Source organism: Plectropomus leopardus, chromosome 2, assembly GCF_008729295.1.
Source record: "Plectropomus leopardus isolate mb chromosome 2, YSFRI_Pleo_2.0, whole genome shotgun sequence".
NCBI lineage: Eukaryota > Metazoa > Chordata > Actinopteri > Perciformes > Serranidae > Plectropomus > Plectropomus leopardus.
In genome coordinates, this window is record NC_056464.1 from 866,445 (window position 1) to 886,540 (window position 20,096).

At 41.6% G+C, this 20,096-nt stretch overlaps 1 protein-coding gene across 2 annotated transcripts in view; it reads right to left on the bottom strand.

Annotated features, from left to right (window-relative positions):
- Positions 1–269: 269 nt before the first annotated feature.
- LOC121956876 (fibulin-2-like) overlaps positions 270–20,096 on the bottom strand; it is a 73,050-nt gene continuing 53,223 nt past the window's right edge. For both annotated transcript variants that reach the window (XM_042505302.1, XM_042505311.1), the window contains 8 exons: positions 16,211–16,348; positions 14,554–14,697; positions 12,821–12,949; positions 8,883–9,008; positions 7,215–7,331; positions 4,846–4,974; positions 2,959–3,082; positions 270–1,915 (listed from right to left, as the gene is read on the bottom strand). In XM_042505302.1, coding sequence (XP_042361236.1) covers positions 1,555–1,915; positions 2,959–3,082; positions 4,846–4,974; positions 7,215–7,331; positions 8,883–9,008; positions 12,821–12,949; positions 14,554–14,697; positions 16,211–16,348 — 1,268 coding nt within the window. In that variant the 3' untranslated portion in view covers positions 270–1,554. The remainder of the gene's footprint in view (positions 1,916–2,958; positions 3,083–4,845; positions 4,975–7,214; positions 7,332–8,882; positions 9,009–12,820; positions 12,950–14,553; positions 14,698–16,210; positions 16,349–20,096) is intronic.

The window sequence follows — 20,096 nt, forward strand, 5'->3', positions numbered from 1 at the left end:
AGCTGAATTAAACTGCCTAGCCTTGTGTTGAAAGGTGCTATAAAAATAAAACTACCTTACCTTGCCTTTTATAGAGAGATGCATTGAGTGGCGAGGACTTGTTCTGCTGACAACCATTACCAATAGATGGGGATGTTGGCTCACTGTTCAAGCACAATGACAGTCATAGCACTGCACTAGTAAACAAAATTGATGGGCGGAGTAGGGGATTATATGGCCCTGACACTCTAGAATTTGATGTGTAGCCTGCTAATATTGGGCTAATGACAACAATTTGATTATCATTTATTGATTGGTTTATAGATACAAATGTCATATGGCAGCTGAAACTGTACAGACTGTTACAACAGCTGTCCTGCAAACTGCACAGAATTGTATACATGATTGCATGATTTTAACCCTGAGATAATTACAATACTTTAACATAGAGAGATGCATCAAGTTAAAAGAAAAATATGAAATATACAATAAAAAGATCAACAGTAACACTTCTCAGTGCTGAAATTTACCATGCATGACTTGTTTACATTTTTAGTGTGAATTAACATTATGTTTCAATACTTAAATCTCATCAGATCACAGCTAAAAAAAATCACACACGCCCCAAAAAGTAAACTATTACTACTACTATTTGAAGGATCTGCTACTTGTTTCCTAACCTCACAAGTAATTCGGGTGGTTCTTGTGGAGGACCAAAACTGACAGAAGTAACAGAAACACATAAATAATGGAGAATTTGAATGTAGCTAATGTATAAGCTAATTGTTTAGTTTGCAATAGTTTTAGTTTAATCAATTGCACTGAAGTAAAAAAATAAGTTAATTTGTAATTTATTTGCACAACCAAGCAGTGGTAATGAGAGAAAAGGCAGCTTAGGTTTTTCTTACCCATTGGAAGGGAAAATCATAAATTCAATAATAATTTATTATTTGTTTTACATTTAATTGTAATTTTTAATTAATTGATGTATTAAGTTATGTTTTTGACTATTCTGAGTCAGGAAGCTTTGAGCGCATTTTGTCAGCTTTGGGCCTCCACAGCTGACAGTTATCTTTAACTTTGAGAGCTGCAAAATTTTATTGGTTTATTCGGATTGTCATGAATAATCCTCATAAAAATTTACATTTACATATGGAGGTTAAAATGCAGTTCTTAAAGACAGTAGAGCAGTGCACAAAACTCATACTCAGACTTGTGCAGTGACCTGCGCAGCACCTTGCCACCATCTGTAAGAATCAGCAGCTAGAGTAGATACTAACAATGGTGCTGCATATCAGCTACATTACCTTAACAAGAGGCAAACAGAAAATTAATTTCAATACTGTAAGTACAAATACAAGGTATCTCAGTAAATATGGTTGTGGTAATAAGTCTGAGGAAACAAGCAAAATGACCTGCCAATGATAAGGCAAGCAAACCAAACAAAGTCTTTGGCAACATTCAACATGATTTCTGAATAATGCTGATTGTGGGGAGGCATTACCAAAAGAGTCTGCACATATAAATCTTTGGCACCATATAAAGTTTCCAGTCCCTCTCTGTTTTTCTCTTGTGTTATGCAGCACTAGATGTGATGAAGACATATATCCTGGCAAGAAAGGAGGTGAAGGTCCCTTGCCTCAGCAGCTTCATCTCCACATCTATCAGGAAGTCTTGAGGCTGGCGGACTTGTCTCTGCAGGTAAACAGCGCCCATAAAGCTGTTGAGCTTCTTGGTGCTGAAGTAGCCCTTCTCGTTACCTTTGATAATGCTGATGACAATGTGGTCACCGGAGTAGGCAGGGGATGGTCCGATCCGGAATATCTGGGCAGGAATTATGATGTTGGTCTGGAAGCTGAGCTGATAATATGTGATGCGGATGGGGGAGTTTTGACAATCTAAGGAGTTAGTGGGACAGCTGATCCGCTCACAGCGTCTAAAAATGACGCAAGAAAGAAGAGAGGAGATCAGCATGACAATATTTGAAGGCTTTGTACTTTGGGTCTATTGAAAGACTAACCAGCTAGAGAGTGCACATTCAAAAACATTCCAGCATTGTCCCTGACGGTCTTGATGTTGAACTCTTCAAAGGGTAAGGGGATGTTGTCTGGGGGACTTTTAGAGATAATTCAGGACATTTTGGGAACGATCAGGATGTTCCCTCTAGGTCTCTGCACTATGACCTTTAATGCCACTACAGCAACCTTTAAGGAGCCAACCTATATTGTTTTTGGTTATATTTAGGCCCTTCAATCATGTTACCAGAATGTTTTCAGAACCGCTATGGGACCAAATTGGAATGCTGTTTTTGGTCATTGCATCAAGTTCCCAGGACATCTCCCAAACCCTTACTAAGTGTTGTTAAAAAGAAACAGTGATGTCACACAGGGGTAAACATGCTCCTATCTCAACTTTTTTTGAAACATGTTGCAGCACACAATTCAGAATGAGTTTATATCAGAAATACTGCCACGCAGTTTATGCCTCTGTGCACCACTCAAAATATGGATGCTTCACACACATCTTCCCCCAACAGCACTGGAGATCTTTACAGTCACCACTGTTACAAGATTATTGTCACCAATTCAGTCTCTGAACACATCTCCCCTTCTTTGTATAATGGCCAAAAAAGTGTTTTTGCAGAACATTTTGTCCCAGTGAAGTTGATCTTAGAGGTGCTGCAACAGAGGGCAGTATGAGACACATGATGTGTTTTTTGAGCTGTATAGCATGTATTGCTTTCACAAGAATCAGACAAATGTGGGGTTACAGTAGCCTATGGCCACTAAAATCTAATCAGTCAATCCTTGAGTTGAAGTGGATACATATGCTACATTTAAAGACAATGCCGTATCTTTGTATATGTCCTGTTAAAAAAAAAGAAAAAAACTCTAAAAAGGTTTAGCTTAAAAAAAAAGGGGCAAACTGGAGTAAAACATTTCAAAATTGTAAAGATGCTGAGAGAAAAATGTGACTCACGTGTCTGACACCTTCTTGTAGTTGTGAGGGCAGTCAAAGGACAGACATCTGAAGCTCCCCTGCAGGTTGTAGCAGCTCTGTCCATATGAACAGTTGTGGCTGCCAGTGGTGCATTCATCAATATCTGGAAAAATAAACGGTAACACTTTCTATGAAGACCACATCTAATAATAATAATGCATTATGACAGCCTTCATAGTGAATTATAATGCTTTATGAATAATTAATGATTTATAAGTGGCAAGTGTCTTATGGATGCTCTTGACTTGTTATAAACTAGAGGTTGAATGCTAGGGCTTATAATGCATTATAAATATCTATACCCACAAATCAACAATCAACTGTTGTAAGGACTCATAGTGTGATATAACAGCCCATGCTGTATCATAAGTTATCATTGTATGTGTTAAGTAAAGTGAGGTACATAATGATGCATTTATAATAATTACTGATTCATCATGACGTTTCACTGTAGGTGTTAAGTAAAGTGTAATCATTTTCATGCATTTATAAAAATGTATGCTGCGTCATAAGTGATTAATGTGTACCATACACTAAAATACTTTGAAAATACATTTAGAAGATTGAATTCTGACAATGTGCCAGAGAGTTTTTAGCCACAGAATTAGATTCCACAAAGACTAGGGATCTTGCAGTGTCAGAAGTGTAGAGAAACTGTTGCAGTCCTTGAAATCCACAGTGAGTATGCTATATGCTGCAGCTAGCTAACTAGCTAATCACTGTCCCCATACCAAACAGGCTATTTGCAAGCTAAGTTAGCCACTGGGATGTCTGCTATTTTATTATTACACCTGTTTTTTGCAAGTAATAGGATGGTCTCATACTCATTTATTATGGATTAAATCATAGCACACACTGAGAGAAAAAAACTAGAGTGGATTTTATATTGGGATTATTTACTCATACTGTATCTCCAAAGATGAATTGGTTTTGTTCAGCTTTATGTGATTAAATTGCAATCAAAAAAGGAGCTAGCTTCATATTTCTAGTTGAGTTTCATCATCCTCACAGCTGTGAATGTCATGTGATAACCCTAAAAGTGCAGATTTTAGGAACATGTGCAGTTCTTTCTCATTAGTAGTAGTTTTTCTTTAATGTTTATTGATTTTTACACACAAGAAACATAGAAGGAACTGAAAAAGTAAGTCATTCTGGTATTAAGTGAGGCCAACTTTTGCATTTTTAACAAGTTCCTTGTCAGTTTTATTTTATTCCCTTCAGAAAAAAAGTTTCTATTATAAAAAGATATTGCAGAACACTTAATATAAACAAATCCACTAATGCATTCAACAGCATACTATCTACTTCAGAATAGTTTCAAATTAAGTAGTTTTAGATGCTGGATCAGATTGCAGTTATACATAAAATACATTCAGTGATAGCAATTACAAATTCTTTAAAGATGTTTTTTTTTTTCTCTTGACATAAATCAAAGTGAGAAATTATCAGTAAAGTTATCAAGTGGTCGTAAATGTACAATGTAGGTGTCTGTTTGTCCATAACAAAATCAGCTTCAGCAGCACATGGGGACAGGAGGAAACAATTTTCAGTTAAAAAAAACTCTAAAACTTTTTATCCCACACTTTTCAATTATTTTCAAGAAGATGAAAGAGAGAGGATACCATGGGAGAGCCCGTCTACAAACCAATCAATGTCAAATACAGAGACACGCAGCTCATAGTTTTTGGGTGTGCTCAATTGCAACATGAAACACAACCTAACAGGATCAAATGTATACAATGTAAAAAAAATGCAAACCTTGGTTTGGACTTTCAGCTGTGAAAGGCCAAAAAACTTTAATAATGTGATGCATTTATGATGTGTTCAAAAACATTTGATGGGTACGTCTGTCTACTGAGGCCTCACCTCTGCAGGTACGTCCATTGGAGGACGTGACATATCCGTGAGGAGGACAGGCACAGTGGTAGCTGCCGACAACATTTACACACTGGAAGGTACAAAGGTTCCCGACGCTCTGAGAGCACTCATCAATATCTGTTAAAGAAGTCACACACATTTCAGTCACATGAGAGCTCTGTGTGCAAGCAGGCAGGTTTACATAAAGCAGGAGTTTTTCCCATTATGTGTGTGTGAGTGAGAGAGAGAGAGTGTGTGTGTGTGTGTGTGTGTGTGTTCTCTACACCTGTGTCACTGTGTTTTCCTGTCTGAGGATTAGTCCGAGGAGCTACCCATCAGCCCTGACAGCTGAAATCTGTTAGTGGTGACAAGAGTGCTGATGCTGTTCTCTTTAGTGGGTGTGTCAGTTTAGCCTTTTTCCAGTGGTGCTGGTGGCACTGCTGTTTTTTGAGACATGGGTTCAGTTCCTGTCTTGGCTCCATTTAGCAAAATAAAGCTGGTTTCAGGTTTGGTGTCTGGTGAAGTGGCAGTTGTTGGCTCTTTGTTTCCAGTTGAAGGGGATGATATGATCCTGGGAAATGATTTCGCTGGTGATTGCATGTGACCTGACGACTATGTGGGTTACATGGCTAAACATTTTTCAGCCAGTGCAGTTACCAAAGCCATGAGCCTTACTGATTCAGATATTACTCAGGAAAAAAGAGTAAAGGCATATTAAATGAATCTGAAGTGTAGTCCATTTCCTCCAGTGAGCTGGCAGCGGAAGCTGCTCAGGTGACGAAGGAAGTGTAACAGGCCCAGACGATGAAAGCATCAGTTGGTCTCTGCGCCATCAGGTTCTGGTTTTGTATTTACTGCTGGCTTTGCCGTTTCAGGTTTGACCATTTGCAGTTGTGTGTCAGCTTTCTAAGCAAATCTCTCTGGATGCCTCAAAACCTGACTGTGTCATCTGCGTGCATCTGGTCTGTTCTTTGTCTCCATATTGTGCTTCCTCTCCACTCGGGGAGGACTCCTTGGAAATTCGGAAGTGTTTGGAACCGTGCAGTACTGTTTGTGGCATTTGGATTAGGTTGAGCGTGTTGGAGTTGGTTGAGCTCACAGTTATTCTATGTTGACATTATTGTTTGGGCCATGTCATGCTCTGCACCTCATCGTGCTGTGTGTCATTTCATGTGTCATCCTGATTTATACAATTCATCTTAAATGTTTTTGCCAGGTTTTCTCCCTCAATTGTTTACTTCCTGGCTATTCTCAAAAAACCTTATATGGTTAAATGGTAATGGCTTTTTTCTAGTCCTTGTATTTTACTGTAGATAATGTTGATCTAGATGTTATGTCCCTGGTCAGCTATATATTATTGTTACTATGTCAATGTATTTTAGATTTGATTCACTGGTATTATTTTTTAAATAATTTTTTAAAAAATTTAAGATTGCATTACTGTTGTTATTGCAATGTGACTAGCACAAGAGTGTGTTTCTTTTGTGTGGAATTTATTGTGGCTTTGATGTTTTTGCCTGCCATTAATGTAGTGCTGTTGAGCCTGTTGTTCTGTGTTTTTTCTGGTGTCTGTTGTGTCTTTTTATGTCAAGTACTAGTACTAGCTGCAAAACAAATTGCCCACTTGGGGACAATAAAGATTGACTAACTAACTAATTTAATGTACCTGTACTTGCTTTAATACTACATGTCACATTCACATACTGTTGGCCCAGGCTACCATACATCATGAGACCTGCTACTCAGTTTTTAACCATTCACACACACTGATGGAACAGCCATCAGGAGCTATTTGGGGATCATTATCTTGCCCAAGGATACTTAAACATGTTGACCAGAGGAGTCAGGGATCAAACTGCCAACTGTAGATAATGAAGTAGGTGACCCACTCTACCTCTGAGCCACAGTAGCCCCCACTGACCACTGAGTGCACCTCTGGCATGTTATTGCCTCATTAAGTTGTTGTTCCAAATGTGGTAACAATAAATTGCACATTCATACATCCAGTAGATTCCGAGCACCGTATTATACTACAGTACTCCTTTGAAGTTGTGTGTCTGTTCACTGGCTGATGTCAGTCTGATGTTTGTATTGTACTGGTACTATTTTAAATATACGCAAGTGACATCAACACGGGTATTGATAGGACAGGAAGAAGTCTGTGGGTAATGGGATTACGCGGGAGAGGTAGTTCGTGTACAGTTCAGTTAGTCTCAGTCCCGTGTTATGTTATGACTCATGTCAATAAAGTCAACAAAGACAGATACCGCATCCGACGATATTTCTACATAACACTACAATGTTCGCTCCCCTTTTAGATTTGCTTTGGTCTCCGCCAACTCTACCAGTCTCTAAGTAGTAACTTGAATAGAAAATACCTTCACAGGTGTGCCCGTCCTCTTTCAGGTAGTATCCTTGGCGACAGTAACATTGATATGAGCTGTAGGTGTTGGTGCACTCCTGGCTGCAGGGGTTTTTGTCACATTCATTGACATCTAAACACAGAAAAAAGATGATTAGAATTCTTCCTGTTCTATATTCTTACAGGATTAGGATGGCCCTTTTTATTGCCAACAAATCCTATGAAAAGACTACTATTTAAAAATGCTTATCTTATATGCATAGAAGACTCAATACTCTCCAATGACCTCAAGCTCACTGGTTCCCACAGAAGATGTAACTCTCCTAAAAGTGAGTCACACATGTATAGTTTCATCTTTTCTACAATCTAAACACATTTCCATTACTGCTGCTCACTGATCTATAGCAAACAATACTCAGGATGGAAAATAACAGGAGGAAATGGACATTTTTGGGGGGAGTTTTTTCATCTGTAAATCAATAAACATTTGGAAAATTGAGTGAAAATAAACTAGAATGTGTGTGTGTGTGTGTTCATGGCAATGAAGGACCATGTCACTGTGGCTTATTGTGTTTTTAAAAGCTCTTGGAAAACAGAGGAGATCTATGGTACAGAGGAATAAGGTACAAGACACCAACAATAATTCTTAGTAGGATACATTCATTGTTTGTTTCCATCTTTTCATAGGATTTGTTGACATAATAAAAATATAACATACCATCATACATTTCAACACATTAAAAAGCACCACCCACTGAAACATCAATAGAAGAAAATTATTAAGTAAAAATTAGTTCTTGTCATGACTTCTAGGAAATGCATTGAGGAATAAGTCTTCAGTCATTTTAAAGATGTAATGATTCTTTTTTAACAAGGTCCCTGTGACCTTCATGTTCGACCAACAAAAGTTAATCACTTCATCCTTAAGTCTACTCGGATGTTTGTGTCGAATTTGAAGAAATTCCCTCAAGGTGTTTTTGAGTTTTCATGTTCACAAGAATGAGACAAGCAAGGTCACAGTGACCTTGACAGTTGACCACCAAAATGGAATCAGTTCATTCTTGAGTTCAAGTAAATGTTTGTGCCAAAATTAGTATTCTTGAGACATTGTGTTCACGAGAATGGGACGTATGTATGTACAGACAATCTGAAAATGTAATGGCCACAGCTATCGCCAGGGCGATGGCATTAAGAGCAAATAAATTACATGAAATAAGATAAAAGCTTCACCAAAAAGTTTCAGCTTTGGATTGTGAACCAAAACTGTCACAACATGACAAAGTACCCTGAGTAAATGCTGTGACAACCTGAACATAGTGAGAATCACATATCTGATCAGCTTTGCTGTTTAAAGCACAACCTCATCAACACGCTGATGACTGACAGTTCCTGAACATGGAGACTATTATGTCTGCACCATCACACACCTCCACATATCGAACTTGGAGACTATATTAAACTCAAACAGAAAGCTGTTCTTACTGATAACAAAGACTTACAAAGGACTCATAAACCCTTTTCTGTCAATTCATGTTTGTCCAAAGGCTACATGGCTTTTGATGCTAACACTGTTCTCAGAGGCTTACCTCTGTGACTTGAATTCCTCATGGAAAAAAGACAGTCCATAGAAACAAGATGGCTTTTAAATTATCTATTTAAAAAAAAAAAAAAAAGTCTAGCTTACCTTCACAGTTCTTGCCATCAAATGCTAGGGAGAAGCCCACTGTGCAGGAGCAATGGTAGGAGCCCGGGGTGTTTTCACAGGTCTGGGCACACAGCCGGCCAGGATAGCGCCAGCACTCATTTACATCTGTCAGTGTAGGAGGACCGGCTATTAGACAGTGGACAGACACCTCTAGGCCACTAAAGACACAATGCCAGTTCTCATTCACACACACACACACACACACACACACACACACACACACACACACACACACAGTGATGAGTAAAGTGACTCTTTCACCTTGTTAGCTAATTGACATTCAAAAACCAGCCTGCTAGCTCCTTCCAAAGGGCTGATCTCAACACATCTGATGATTGGAGCCACAAGTAGAAAAAAACAGCAGAATCTTCATAATGTTAAAGTTAGGATGAGGAATTAAGAGAGGCCATCTAACAAAGGCTGAGTAAAAAAGGACTAACCAGCATCCCACTGCCAGTGTGGTGGTTTGACCATTGTGACTGTGCGTGTGTGCTTGGGTTGTCTTTTCTGTCTGTCTGTGTTGCAGGGGCTGGGCATGGCTTCCCAGTACTGGAGCTCTTAGCACACTCTCTCACCTGCGCCTCATCATCAATCAACCTCTCACTGCTGAAATACACGGACTTCATGTCTCCTTGGCGCCAGATTATTTCCCACTCCACAAGTGGTAGATCGGCCATCTCATTCTGAGATTCTTTCTGTGCTTTTTGGATTCGTTTTTGTGTCTCTCAGATTTTTGCTCATTGTGCCTCTCTGTGTTTTTCTCCAGTGCCTCCCATCTCACGCTCCAGCGCCTCCAGCGCTCCAGCGCCTCACCACCCTCACCTCGTCTTCATGCTCAGGCAGAGCAGGGCGACCCCGTAGAGCTGTTCCACCTCCTGCAGAACATTCTCCCTCAGTGCTCCCCAGCACCTCTCAGACCACTTCCCAGTCCCCTGCACCCCCTGTCATCCTGGAGGAGCCCATGCAGTTGGGTTGTGCCTGGCTTACTCCTGCTGAACGCCAACGCCGGAGGAATCAAAACCTGTGCATTTATTGTGGCCTAGCCGGTCACTACATGGCTTCCTCCTCTTCCAGCTCTCCCCGTTGGGTTTCTCTGCCCGCTGCCATTCGATGAAACAATCAATCCCTCCAGATACAAATGTTAATAGACTCAGGAGCTGATGACAATTTCATGGATGCAGATTGGGCTGACAGGAGCGGTCTTCCCCTCGAACCCCTGGAAAATCCTAAGTGACCTGCTCTGGCGAGTCGGATCTCATTGTTCCGGCCTCCTGCGTCGTTGGGGCAGTTCACTGAGTGGTGGTGAGACAGGCTTAGCGTGATCAACCGGACCCAGGGGAGGGTCCCCCTAACCTTCTCTTCGTTTCTGACTCTGCCCGCTCTCCTGTTCTCCAGTGGGGCCACTCTTCCAACCTCACCTGTCATCCCAGAGCCAAGAGAACACTCCTGTTCCTGCGCTAGCGATTCTGGTGGCTGAGCATGGAGAAGGACACAAGGGAGTTCGTGGCGGCCTGCTCTGTCTGTGCTCAAGGAAAGGCCTCCCATCATCCCCCGGCTGGTCTGCTGCGCCCTCTGCCTTTCCCCTGCTGTCCCTGGTCCCACATCGCCATAGGCGTCGTCACAGGCTTGCCTCCTGAGGGTAACATGGTGATTTTGACCATTGTTGATCGTTTCTCCTAATCTGTTCACTATGTACCTTTAAAGAAGTTACCTACGGCTCTAGATACTGCTAATATACTCACTGAACATGTTTTCAAGTTTCATGGTTTCATGGTTTGGACATTTCGTCGGACCGTGGTCCCCAGTTTGCATCACAGGTTTGGCGATCATTCTGCATGTCGGTGGGCACAGCGGCCAGCCTTTATTCTGGATATCATCCCCAAACCAATGGCCAGACAGAATGGGCCAACCAAGATCTGGAGGCGGCTCTGTGTTGCATCACTGTTCATCACCCTGTTTCCTGGAGTACCTTTCTACCATGGATCGAATACGCCCACAACTCCCTCACCTGCTCGGCCACAGGTATGTCACCTTTTATGGTGTGTCTTGGTTATCAACCTCCCTTATTCCCTGACCAGGAGGAGGCGGTGGCGGTTCCGGCGGTTGAGGATCACCTCCAGCAGATCAGGGGAGTCTGGCAGACCGTGCGAGCGGCCCTACAGCGCACAGCAGACAGGAACAAACGATTGGCGGATGTTTATCATACTCCTGCCCCCGAGTATCGCTTGGGACAACAGGTCTGGCTCTCGTCTCGTGATCTTCCCCTCCAATCAGAGTCACGTAAGCTCTCACCACACTTTGTTGGTCCCTTTGAAATAGTGAAGATTGTTAATCCAGCCACTGTAAAATTAAAGCTGGCCTCGTCGATGAACATTCACCCCGTGTTCCATGTATCCCTGCTCAAGCCTGTATCTTCCAGTGACCTTAGCCCTCGGACCGTTCCCCCTCCTCCCCCCCGGGTCATAGATGGCCATGCGGCTTTCGCCGTGTCCCGAATTTTGGATGTGCGGCCCCATCGCCACAGTTTTCAGTTCCTGGTAGACTGGGAGGGTTACGGTCCAAAGGAGCAATCCTGGGTCTTTCGGGGGCTCATCTTGGACGATTCGCTTTTTGGATGACTTTAATCGCCTGCACCCTCTCAAGCCTGGCAGTCCGCCTGGAGGCGTCCGTTGAGGAGGGGGTTCTGTGGTGGTTTGACCATTGTGACTGTGTGTGTATGCTTGGGTTGTCTTTTCTGTCTGTCTGTGTTGCAGGGGCTGGGTGTGGCTTCCGGGTGCTGGAGCTCTGGGCACACTTTCTCACCTGTGCCTCCTCATCAATCAACCTCTCACTGCTTAAATGCTCGGACTTCACGTCTCCTCGGTGCCAGATTATATCCCGCTACACAAGTGGTAGATCAGCCATCTTATTCTGAGATTCTTTCTGTGCTTTTTGGATTTGTTTTTGTGTCTCTCAGATTTTTGCTCATTGTGCCTCTCTGTGTTTTTCTCCAGTGCCTCCCGTCTCACACTCCAGCGCCTCACCACCCAGCCCCTCATCTTCGTGCTCAGCCACCACCTCGGGACTTCACCACACCAACCTCACCTGCCCTTGCTGCCTGCACCATACCAACCTCACCTGCCATACATTCCCACGTGGTTCCCCAGCTCCCTTTCCCCCTATTCCCTCTCATCACATTTTCCTCATTAAAAGTTACACTGTTCAACTCCCAGTCCCTGTCTGAGTGTTTGCTCGTGGGTCCTTCCCCATTCACGGTGCCCAGGCCATCACAACCAGCATGGTTCTCAACAATTCTCAAATCTTTCGGGACAAGACCGATGAGTTACAGGCAAATGGCAAACACATTGTTTTTTGCCTGTGTGCATTAGGTCCAAGTGAGTCTTTGAAATTTTCTTTTTTCTGCCTTCATAACATAGACTGTAAAAACAATGGATGTAGCTATTATGATGTCACTGTGGATTCTGGACTCTGTGGGTTTTGGGGACCAGAGGTGACCATATTTGGTTAGAGGCTGGTGCAGTAGAGGATTGAGGGGTGGATCTGACTGAGAAGTCAAGGACCCAATCATCAGACATCCTGTCACTGAAAGCAGCCCGACCTCAATAATGTGTCCCCTTCTTTTCATGAACTGAGGCAATTTAGCTAGAGCTATTAGCTCTTTGTATCAGGCTGTAAACATGTTTCTATCTGCTGTAAAGTTGGGCATTTTAACATGGGGATCTGTAAGGACAGGCTTGCTCCTAGAACCAGCCTCTTGCGGCCATACGGCACTTCTGGGCACCTCCATGTTGGCTTAATTTTTCAGTGCTGAAGTTTGCTGCTTGCACCTGAGCAGATCTGGCTTTACAAATTGTTTGAATGACTCATCCTCCAATTCGCTCAGCATCAATTCACAGACTTGACACAACAATACCTACCCGTGCAAACTTTGTGAAGGGCGTCATACTGGTAGCCCGTCGGACAGTCACAGCGGTAGCTGCCAGGGAGGTTGTGACAGATCTGACCCACTCCACAGCGGTGTGTCCCCATCTGACACTCATCAGTGTCTGAGCAGAGAAAAAGATAAAGCATGTCATTAATGACCCACTCTGACACAAAAACTCATTCACAACATCAGACACAGTACAAACACAAACGCATACTCAGACTTGCATAGACATTTCATTCTCAGGTTCTCTCTCTGTCTCTCATTCAGAGGGTCACAAAAATCACTGGAACCAGCAAAAAACACCAGAGCACAACTGCTTTCCCCCCCTGCCCTCAAGCAGCCTTTAGACACCAAATCAGAAGGACATACGTTGTAGATGTTGCTGGGATATGCATGTTAACACACTGAACCTTCTAACACAGAGGACACCATCACCCAGATGTGGCTAAGTGGTGGCAAAGTGGTGTGAATAAACGAAAAAAATTAAACCAACAAACATTTAATTTTGGGCAGTAACCCATTATGTGACATTGTAAAAGTAACAAAATGAGGCAAAATCCTGTGGCGTCTTACTTTTGCAACGCGTTACATTAAACACTGGTGATTAATCAGTGGTGTTATCATCAAACAAAACACTCATCATTAGTGAAATCTTCGGATTCACAACTGTTGGTGAGACACATTAAGCCAACTGATGACGTCACCTCAGGCTCAAATGTTACAGTCACACTGCAATCCTTGGTGCTCAATTCAAATTTATTGCTCAGAGCAAACTATTTTGTTTGGCTGTTCACATTTTTTATGTGAACAGCCAAACACATTTATCAAATGTGGTCAATATCAGAATCAAGAGGGAAGAGAGTGGAGTTAAGGCCTAAGCTAACCCAGCTGGACCTAAGGTTACCCCGCTACACAGCTTGTCTTCTGTCTGGTGTCAGGGAAATACTAGAAATGCTGCCACATGGTTGTATGCCTCTATGCACCAGTCAAGTTGCACTGCAATCATAACATTTAATGTTATGAGTGTGCAAAGTTTACAGTTTACTCCCATGTCTGTGAAAACAAGGATTCTTCACACACATCTTCCCCAGGCAGCACAGAAGATCTCTACAGTCAGCGCAGTTTGTAGATCAGTGTGACCAATTCAGTATCTGACCAAATGTCTCGCCTTCTGTTCCTGTTGTATGACATTAACTAATGGCCAGAAAAGTGTATAAAATGGCAGAACTTCATTATTATATCCTATTAGACATTCATATAAAATTTGAGTGTATTAATTCTTGTGTTATGACCAAAAACATGTTGAATGAGTTCACTGTGACCTTGACCTTTGACCTTTGACCATAAGGTGCTAATCAGGTCATTCTTGAGCCCAAGTGTATGTTTCTCTCTTTAAGGCCATTTTTAGATATTGTCCTCACAGAATAAGATGAATACAAGGTCATAGTGACCTTGACCTTTGAACACCAAATTCTAATCAGTTCATTGTTGAGCCAGATATGAAAAAATTCAAATTTGAATGAATTCTCTCAAGCTGTTTTTGAGATATTGATATTGGAGGTCACCTTCGACCTTTGACCACCAAAATCTAAAAACCCAAAACATAATGATTCTGGCCAAAGCTGTCAACAGCATTAAAACAATATCAAATTTTTCATCAAATCTGCCCATAGCCATGAGCCTCCTTTGTCCATGCTGTTGTGTTGAAGAGGTAAATCTCACCTACACACTTGGCTCCGTCAGGGCTGCTGTGGTAGCCATGGCTGCACATTATGATCTTCTTCTGGCATGTGTAGGAGCCCACTGTGTTGATACAGTTAAAGCCTGAACTGCACAGCTCGCTCAGACTGCTGCACTCATTAATGTCTGCAGAAACACACAACACAGACACACACACACACACAGAGACACACACACACACACAAAATGTCTTCAGTGTCATGATCAGCCTAAGCAGCCACCTGGCAGAGACCTGTCCACTCATCCAAAGTTGTCACACTTTACCGCTTTGCAGTGGACTTTTGCGCATCTACATATTACGATCTGGGTATCCTTCTGTGTCTGCTCTATATGTTCTGGGATGCCACAACTGTGATATCAACACAAGCACATGTATTATGCTGCATGTGGTTATGATTTGGACACAAAAGCACATGGCAACCAATGCTGGAACGTCAATGCTCATGCTTAAATGGACGGTTAAGATGAGGAGAAACATGGTTAGGTATAGAAAAAACCCATCACATTCAGATGTGAAGCAAACACCAGACTCCCGCATGAAAGTCTGGGGTTTGTTTGACCCATCCACTGCCCCTGCATCTGCCCTATAGGCGCCCTCGTGCTCCTTATATTACAGACATATCATGCGGACATGACAGGTTCTGCCTGGCTGCGTTCTCGAGTGATGCAGTCAGTCCATGTATCATGATGCTTCACCAGGTGCTGTCCAGCTGTCTGCCGGTGTACAATAACACTGTGACCATTTCTGTCCAGCTGCGTTGTCAGCTGATGTCGAGCAGGGGCATATCATGCAAAAGGGGGCTTTTGGCGTTGGGATGGAAAGACATATGCACTGTCAGAGCAGCGGTATTTGACGACTTCAGAATGAGAAGAGGCTGGAGTGTCCTTGTATAGTTTTAAATCATGTTTTGGGATATATTTTGCCTTTACAAAATGGCAGACTGGAGACATGACAGGAAATGGGTTGAGAGAGATGTGGAATGACATGCAACAAAGATTTCTGGTCTGATGCAAACTAGGGACATTATAGTTGATGGTTGGCACCCTCAGACCACCAGGCTGCCCTGAAATATTAATTTAAAGTAGTTATAATTGGTGATTTTACAATAACATTACATAAAAATAACATTGCATAAAATGACAATTTTGAAAACAATGACAGTGTGAAAGGGGATCCTGATAGTGATGAACGTACAGAGAATTATCAGCTGGATCTACAGCTCCCCTGCCTGTCAGAGCTTTACAATGAGTTTCAGCTCATTGTTTAACTGTATGGCCACAACTTCAGGGTTTCAGTCCACTCTCACTGCTCTCCAACAGGAAAGTGTTTTTCAAAAAGCCACTGTGCACTTCCTGCTGCAGCAAACAGCATGCAGACACAGCTAGAGAATAGCTAGTGAACATAGTGAGACATTTAACAGCTAAACAGACAGATTTTGTGCAGGAGTTGATAGTGACCAAGAACAGAGCTAAAAGGATAATACATGTCAGACTTACAATCTCTAAGTAGTCAGAAGCACAACTCTCAATGAGTGCCTATATGTAATACATTCCTAAAGTAATATAGTAAAGTAGCATAGAAAAATGACACACTGTATAGACAGCGTGAGGGTATGAAGCAGCACTGACAGTCTCTTACCGACACAGTTGCCATGGGAGTCTTGTGTGAAGCCACTGATGCACTTGTGTTTGGGACTGCACAGAAAGGAGCCCACTGTGTTCTCACACAAAGAGCCCATACCACAGTTATGGGTTTGCAGATCACATTCATCAATGTCTGGAAGAAAAAACAAGGAACACATACTGTACTAATGGTATCTTGAGAAAATAGTCTACAGTTCAGTTAGTTGTTAAGAGTTTAAATGTGCTGTTTACTCTCTCATCTTTTTAACAGCACAGTAGGTGGCACTGTGGCTATAGAATAAATGTGCAGCTTCCGAAAAACTCTCACCCAGTCAGTGTTTAACAGTGTTAAATATCACAACTCTGCAACTGACAAAAAGTTGAACAAAACTTCTTGGATCATAGTTACTGAATCTCAAGAATGATGGAGGAGTTTTAAATAGAAGATTTATGCTGCTTATGATGCTTTGTGCTGTGAGTTCACGTTGTATTCAGTCCTCTGAGAACATACATGGCTGTGTACTTGTCAGTAGGAACAAGCTCCCTCATGATGCAGCAGGAGCTACAAGAGGTGTTATTGCATCACATAACTCTTTAAAATCTGAGCAAGTCATCTGGACATTCTGAATCCGCAGTTCCTCTGTGAAATCATGGATCAGCTCCCAGAAATCCCTCAAACGTAGCCGCTCCCATGTATAAGGGGCTTGACTTTCCATTGTCACTCACATAACATTATCACTCACATAACACGCCTATGTGACCTTGGATTGTAAATAATGACAGCTAGTGTGGTGGCTGCAATAGAAATAAAGCTGCTAATGTTTTGAGCATCCATCACCATGCTTCTTGGAATGTTATCACCAGAGGAGAAGTCGCAGAACATCACTCACACACGCACACATATGCATGAGACTGTTATCATCTCTATCAACATCATCATAGAGAGCAATTACTAATTTCACACCTACCATTATTGTAATATGACATGCATCTGTTTCTATTATTACTGTGCCTGAGGCAAACCATGTTTTGTGATAATGGGCTCTATAAATAAAACTATGCATGAGACTGTTATCATCTCTATCAACATCATCATAGAGAGCAATTACTAATTTCACACCTACCATTATTGTAATATGACATGCATCTGTTTCTATTATCTGTTTCTGTGCCCCCCCCCCCCTCCCCCCTCTTTTTTCCCCGTTACAGGGGTTCTTTTTGGGGAGTTTTTCCTTGGGTGATGTGAGGGTCTAAGGGCAGAGGGATGTCGTACACTGTAAAGCCCTCTGAGGCAAACCATGTTTTGTGATAATGGGCTATATAAATAAAACTGACTTGACTTGACTTGACCTCAGTGGAAACAAAGTCATCCCGCAATTATGTTTTCAAATCTGTTATGGAAACAGCTCTTCCTGAGCTTCACTGCAGTTGGTCGGCTCCTCCAGTCAACATGTCGAAGTATCCTTGGACATGACACTGAATGCCAAAGTTCTTCTGATGGCTGTACCTTGGGTGTGTGAGTGGTTAACCGAGTAGCAGGTGGCACTTTGTACAGTAGCCTCGGCCACTTGTGCGTTAATGGCTGAGTGAGACATGTAGTGTAAAAGCGCGTTGACTGTTCAGAAAATTAGAAAGTTGCCAATGAAGTGCAATCCATTTCATTTACCAAAGGGCTATTATCTGAATGGTTGGGATCCTTGATAATTCTGCTAGCCTTGCAGTACCAACTGTAAATGTTAAGCAGGTGCTGATGGTGCAGGAGTAGAAATTCCTGAGCATTTCAGGGGATACATAATTTCCTCAAGATTCAAAGAAGCTGTCTCTGTGTCACCATTGAATCAATATGCAGTGCCCATATCAGGCTCTCAGTGGTGTGGACACCAAGGTACTTGATATTTTGTGCCTGTTCAACTGCGGTTGTTTTTAAACACGCTCTACAGATAAAGTTTGACTTGACATGATCCACCCTCTCCATCAAGGATATGTTAATATATTAATGTCCACTATCATCTCTAGTTTAAAAAAAAAAAAAATAAAATCTTGGTTTTACTAACATTCAGGAGTAGGTTGTCCTGACACCAGCGGGTCAGGTCCTCTTTCAGCTAGGCCTTTTAATAGTTATCCGTAATCAGATGATTATAGGGTGGAGGTGAGGCTGACTGTCAGAGGTCGATTATTGATGGGACCTGTACGTAAAACTTTCCCCCAATCGGCCCTGACTGTAACCATGATGGGTATCAATGAGTCAGCAGTAGGTGGACGTCCGCAAAAAATACTAACAAAAGAAAGTCATTCCTACATCTAGAAGTAAGAGGATTCCCAGGAAATTACATGTTTTGTATGAAAATCTTTCTTAGTTTCAGGCTGAAACGCTTTTACTGGAAACACAAAGGTTTTACTCCTGAAAGGAAGCACGCCTTTGGTGATCATCATGACTGCTCTTTTAGCCTCAAAGCCTTCGAGTGGGCTGGCCAGAAGGCCCAATTTCCTGTTAAGCCCAATTAATGGAATTGTGTATTATTGGGCCTCAGCAACAACATTCTCTAAAATTTCATCTTATACTTTCTCTTAATTTTCTGTAAAGAGAAAATATCAGAGAAGTCAACTCCAGATGCGCTGAATGCTCTTAAACATCCAAATCTGCTCTGACCAGGTGTGCTCAATGCTGAATTCCACTGATCATAAGTCACCTGTTAGCACAGATAACGCCCAAAAAACAAACACTGTATAAGGGCACGTTTGTTTGATGGGTGATGTTTTTTTTCTGTTTTTACACAAAGTAAATATGATTTAAGGGAAATGTATTGGCGTAGTAAAAGTCAGAGTAGGCATGCAAAAATGATTAAATAAATTTAAAAGATCAAAATAATTAAAATAAGTGCCAAGTCCTTATACATACAGTATTTATAAAAAGCTGGAACCATGATTTTTTTACATGAAAAATAACTGGCATGATTAACTGTATCTGCTGCACAAGTGTATTTTCATATGGTTTGTGTGGAAAAAAACCTTAATTTGGGAAGCAGTTATCTAATTATACTAGTGGAGTAAAAATTACAATATTTCCCTCTGAAGTCCAATGCAGTAGAAGTGGAAAGTGGCATGAAATTATATTACTTAAGTGACACAAAAGTTCCTCAGATTTGTACTTAAGTACAGTACTTGACTAAATGTACTTAGTTATACATTATAGCTCTGGTCAGCAGAGGGACGCACAGTAACCGAAATTACTGTAACTGGGATCAATGCACCAATCATAGTAGTATTTTTTAGCCCTGAAATTCAATAATCCAGTCATAATTACTCTGAAACATCATCTAAATGTGATTATATGATATTTATGCATTTTTTAAATGTTCATCAAATGTAAAACTTATTTTTTATTGCACTAGGTAACAATTTGTTGACTGTTAAACTCATGAGTTTTTCTCTTATCTTGGTAAGAGTGCTCTCGACCACATTTTCTCTCACCGAAGAGAAGAGCAGAAATAAGAAAACAAAAGTCCAAAAAATCAATGGGTACTAACAAAATAAGAACAAATCCTGCATACAAGAAACAATAAGGGAAAATGTGTTTGTATATTGTGTCTTGCATGAGGCCCATTATCCCAAAAAGCTGTGAAACAAATTCTTTGTCGACTGAAATCCAAACTAGAATTATCCCCCAATGGTTGTATGCCTACGCGCACCACTCAAGTTTCTCTTAGAATTTACATCCATGTTTGTGAAGACATGGATGCTTCACATTCATCATGGATGTATGTGTGTCAAACATCGAGTAAGACAGACTCACGGTTTAGGTGTCAAGCCTTTCAAAGTTTTTCACTTTTTTTTAGCACTACTGTTTGACCAATTGGGATCATATATCATGAAAAGCATCGGGACTTCATTCCCAGTTATGG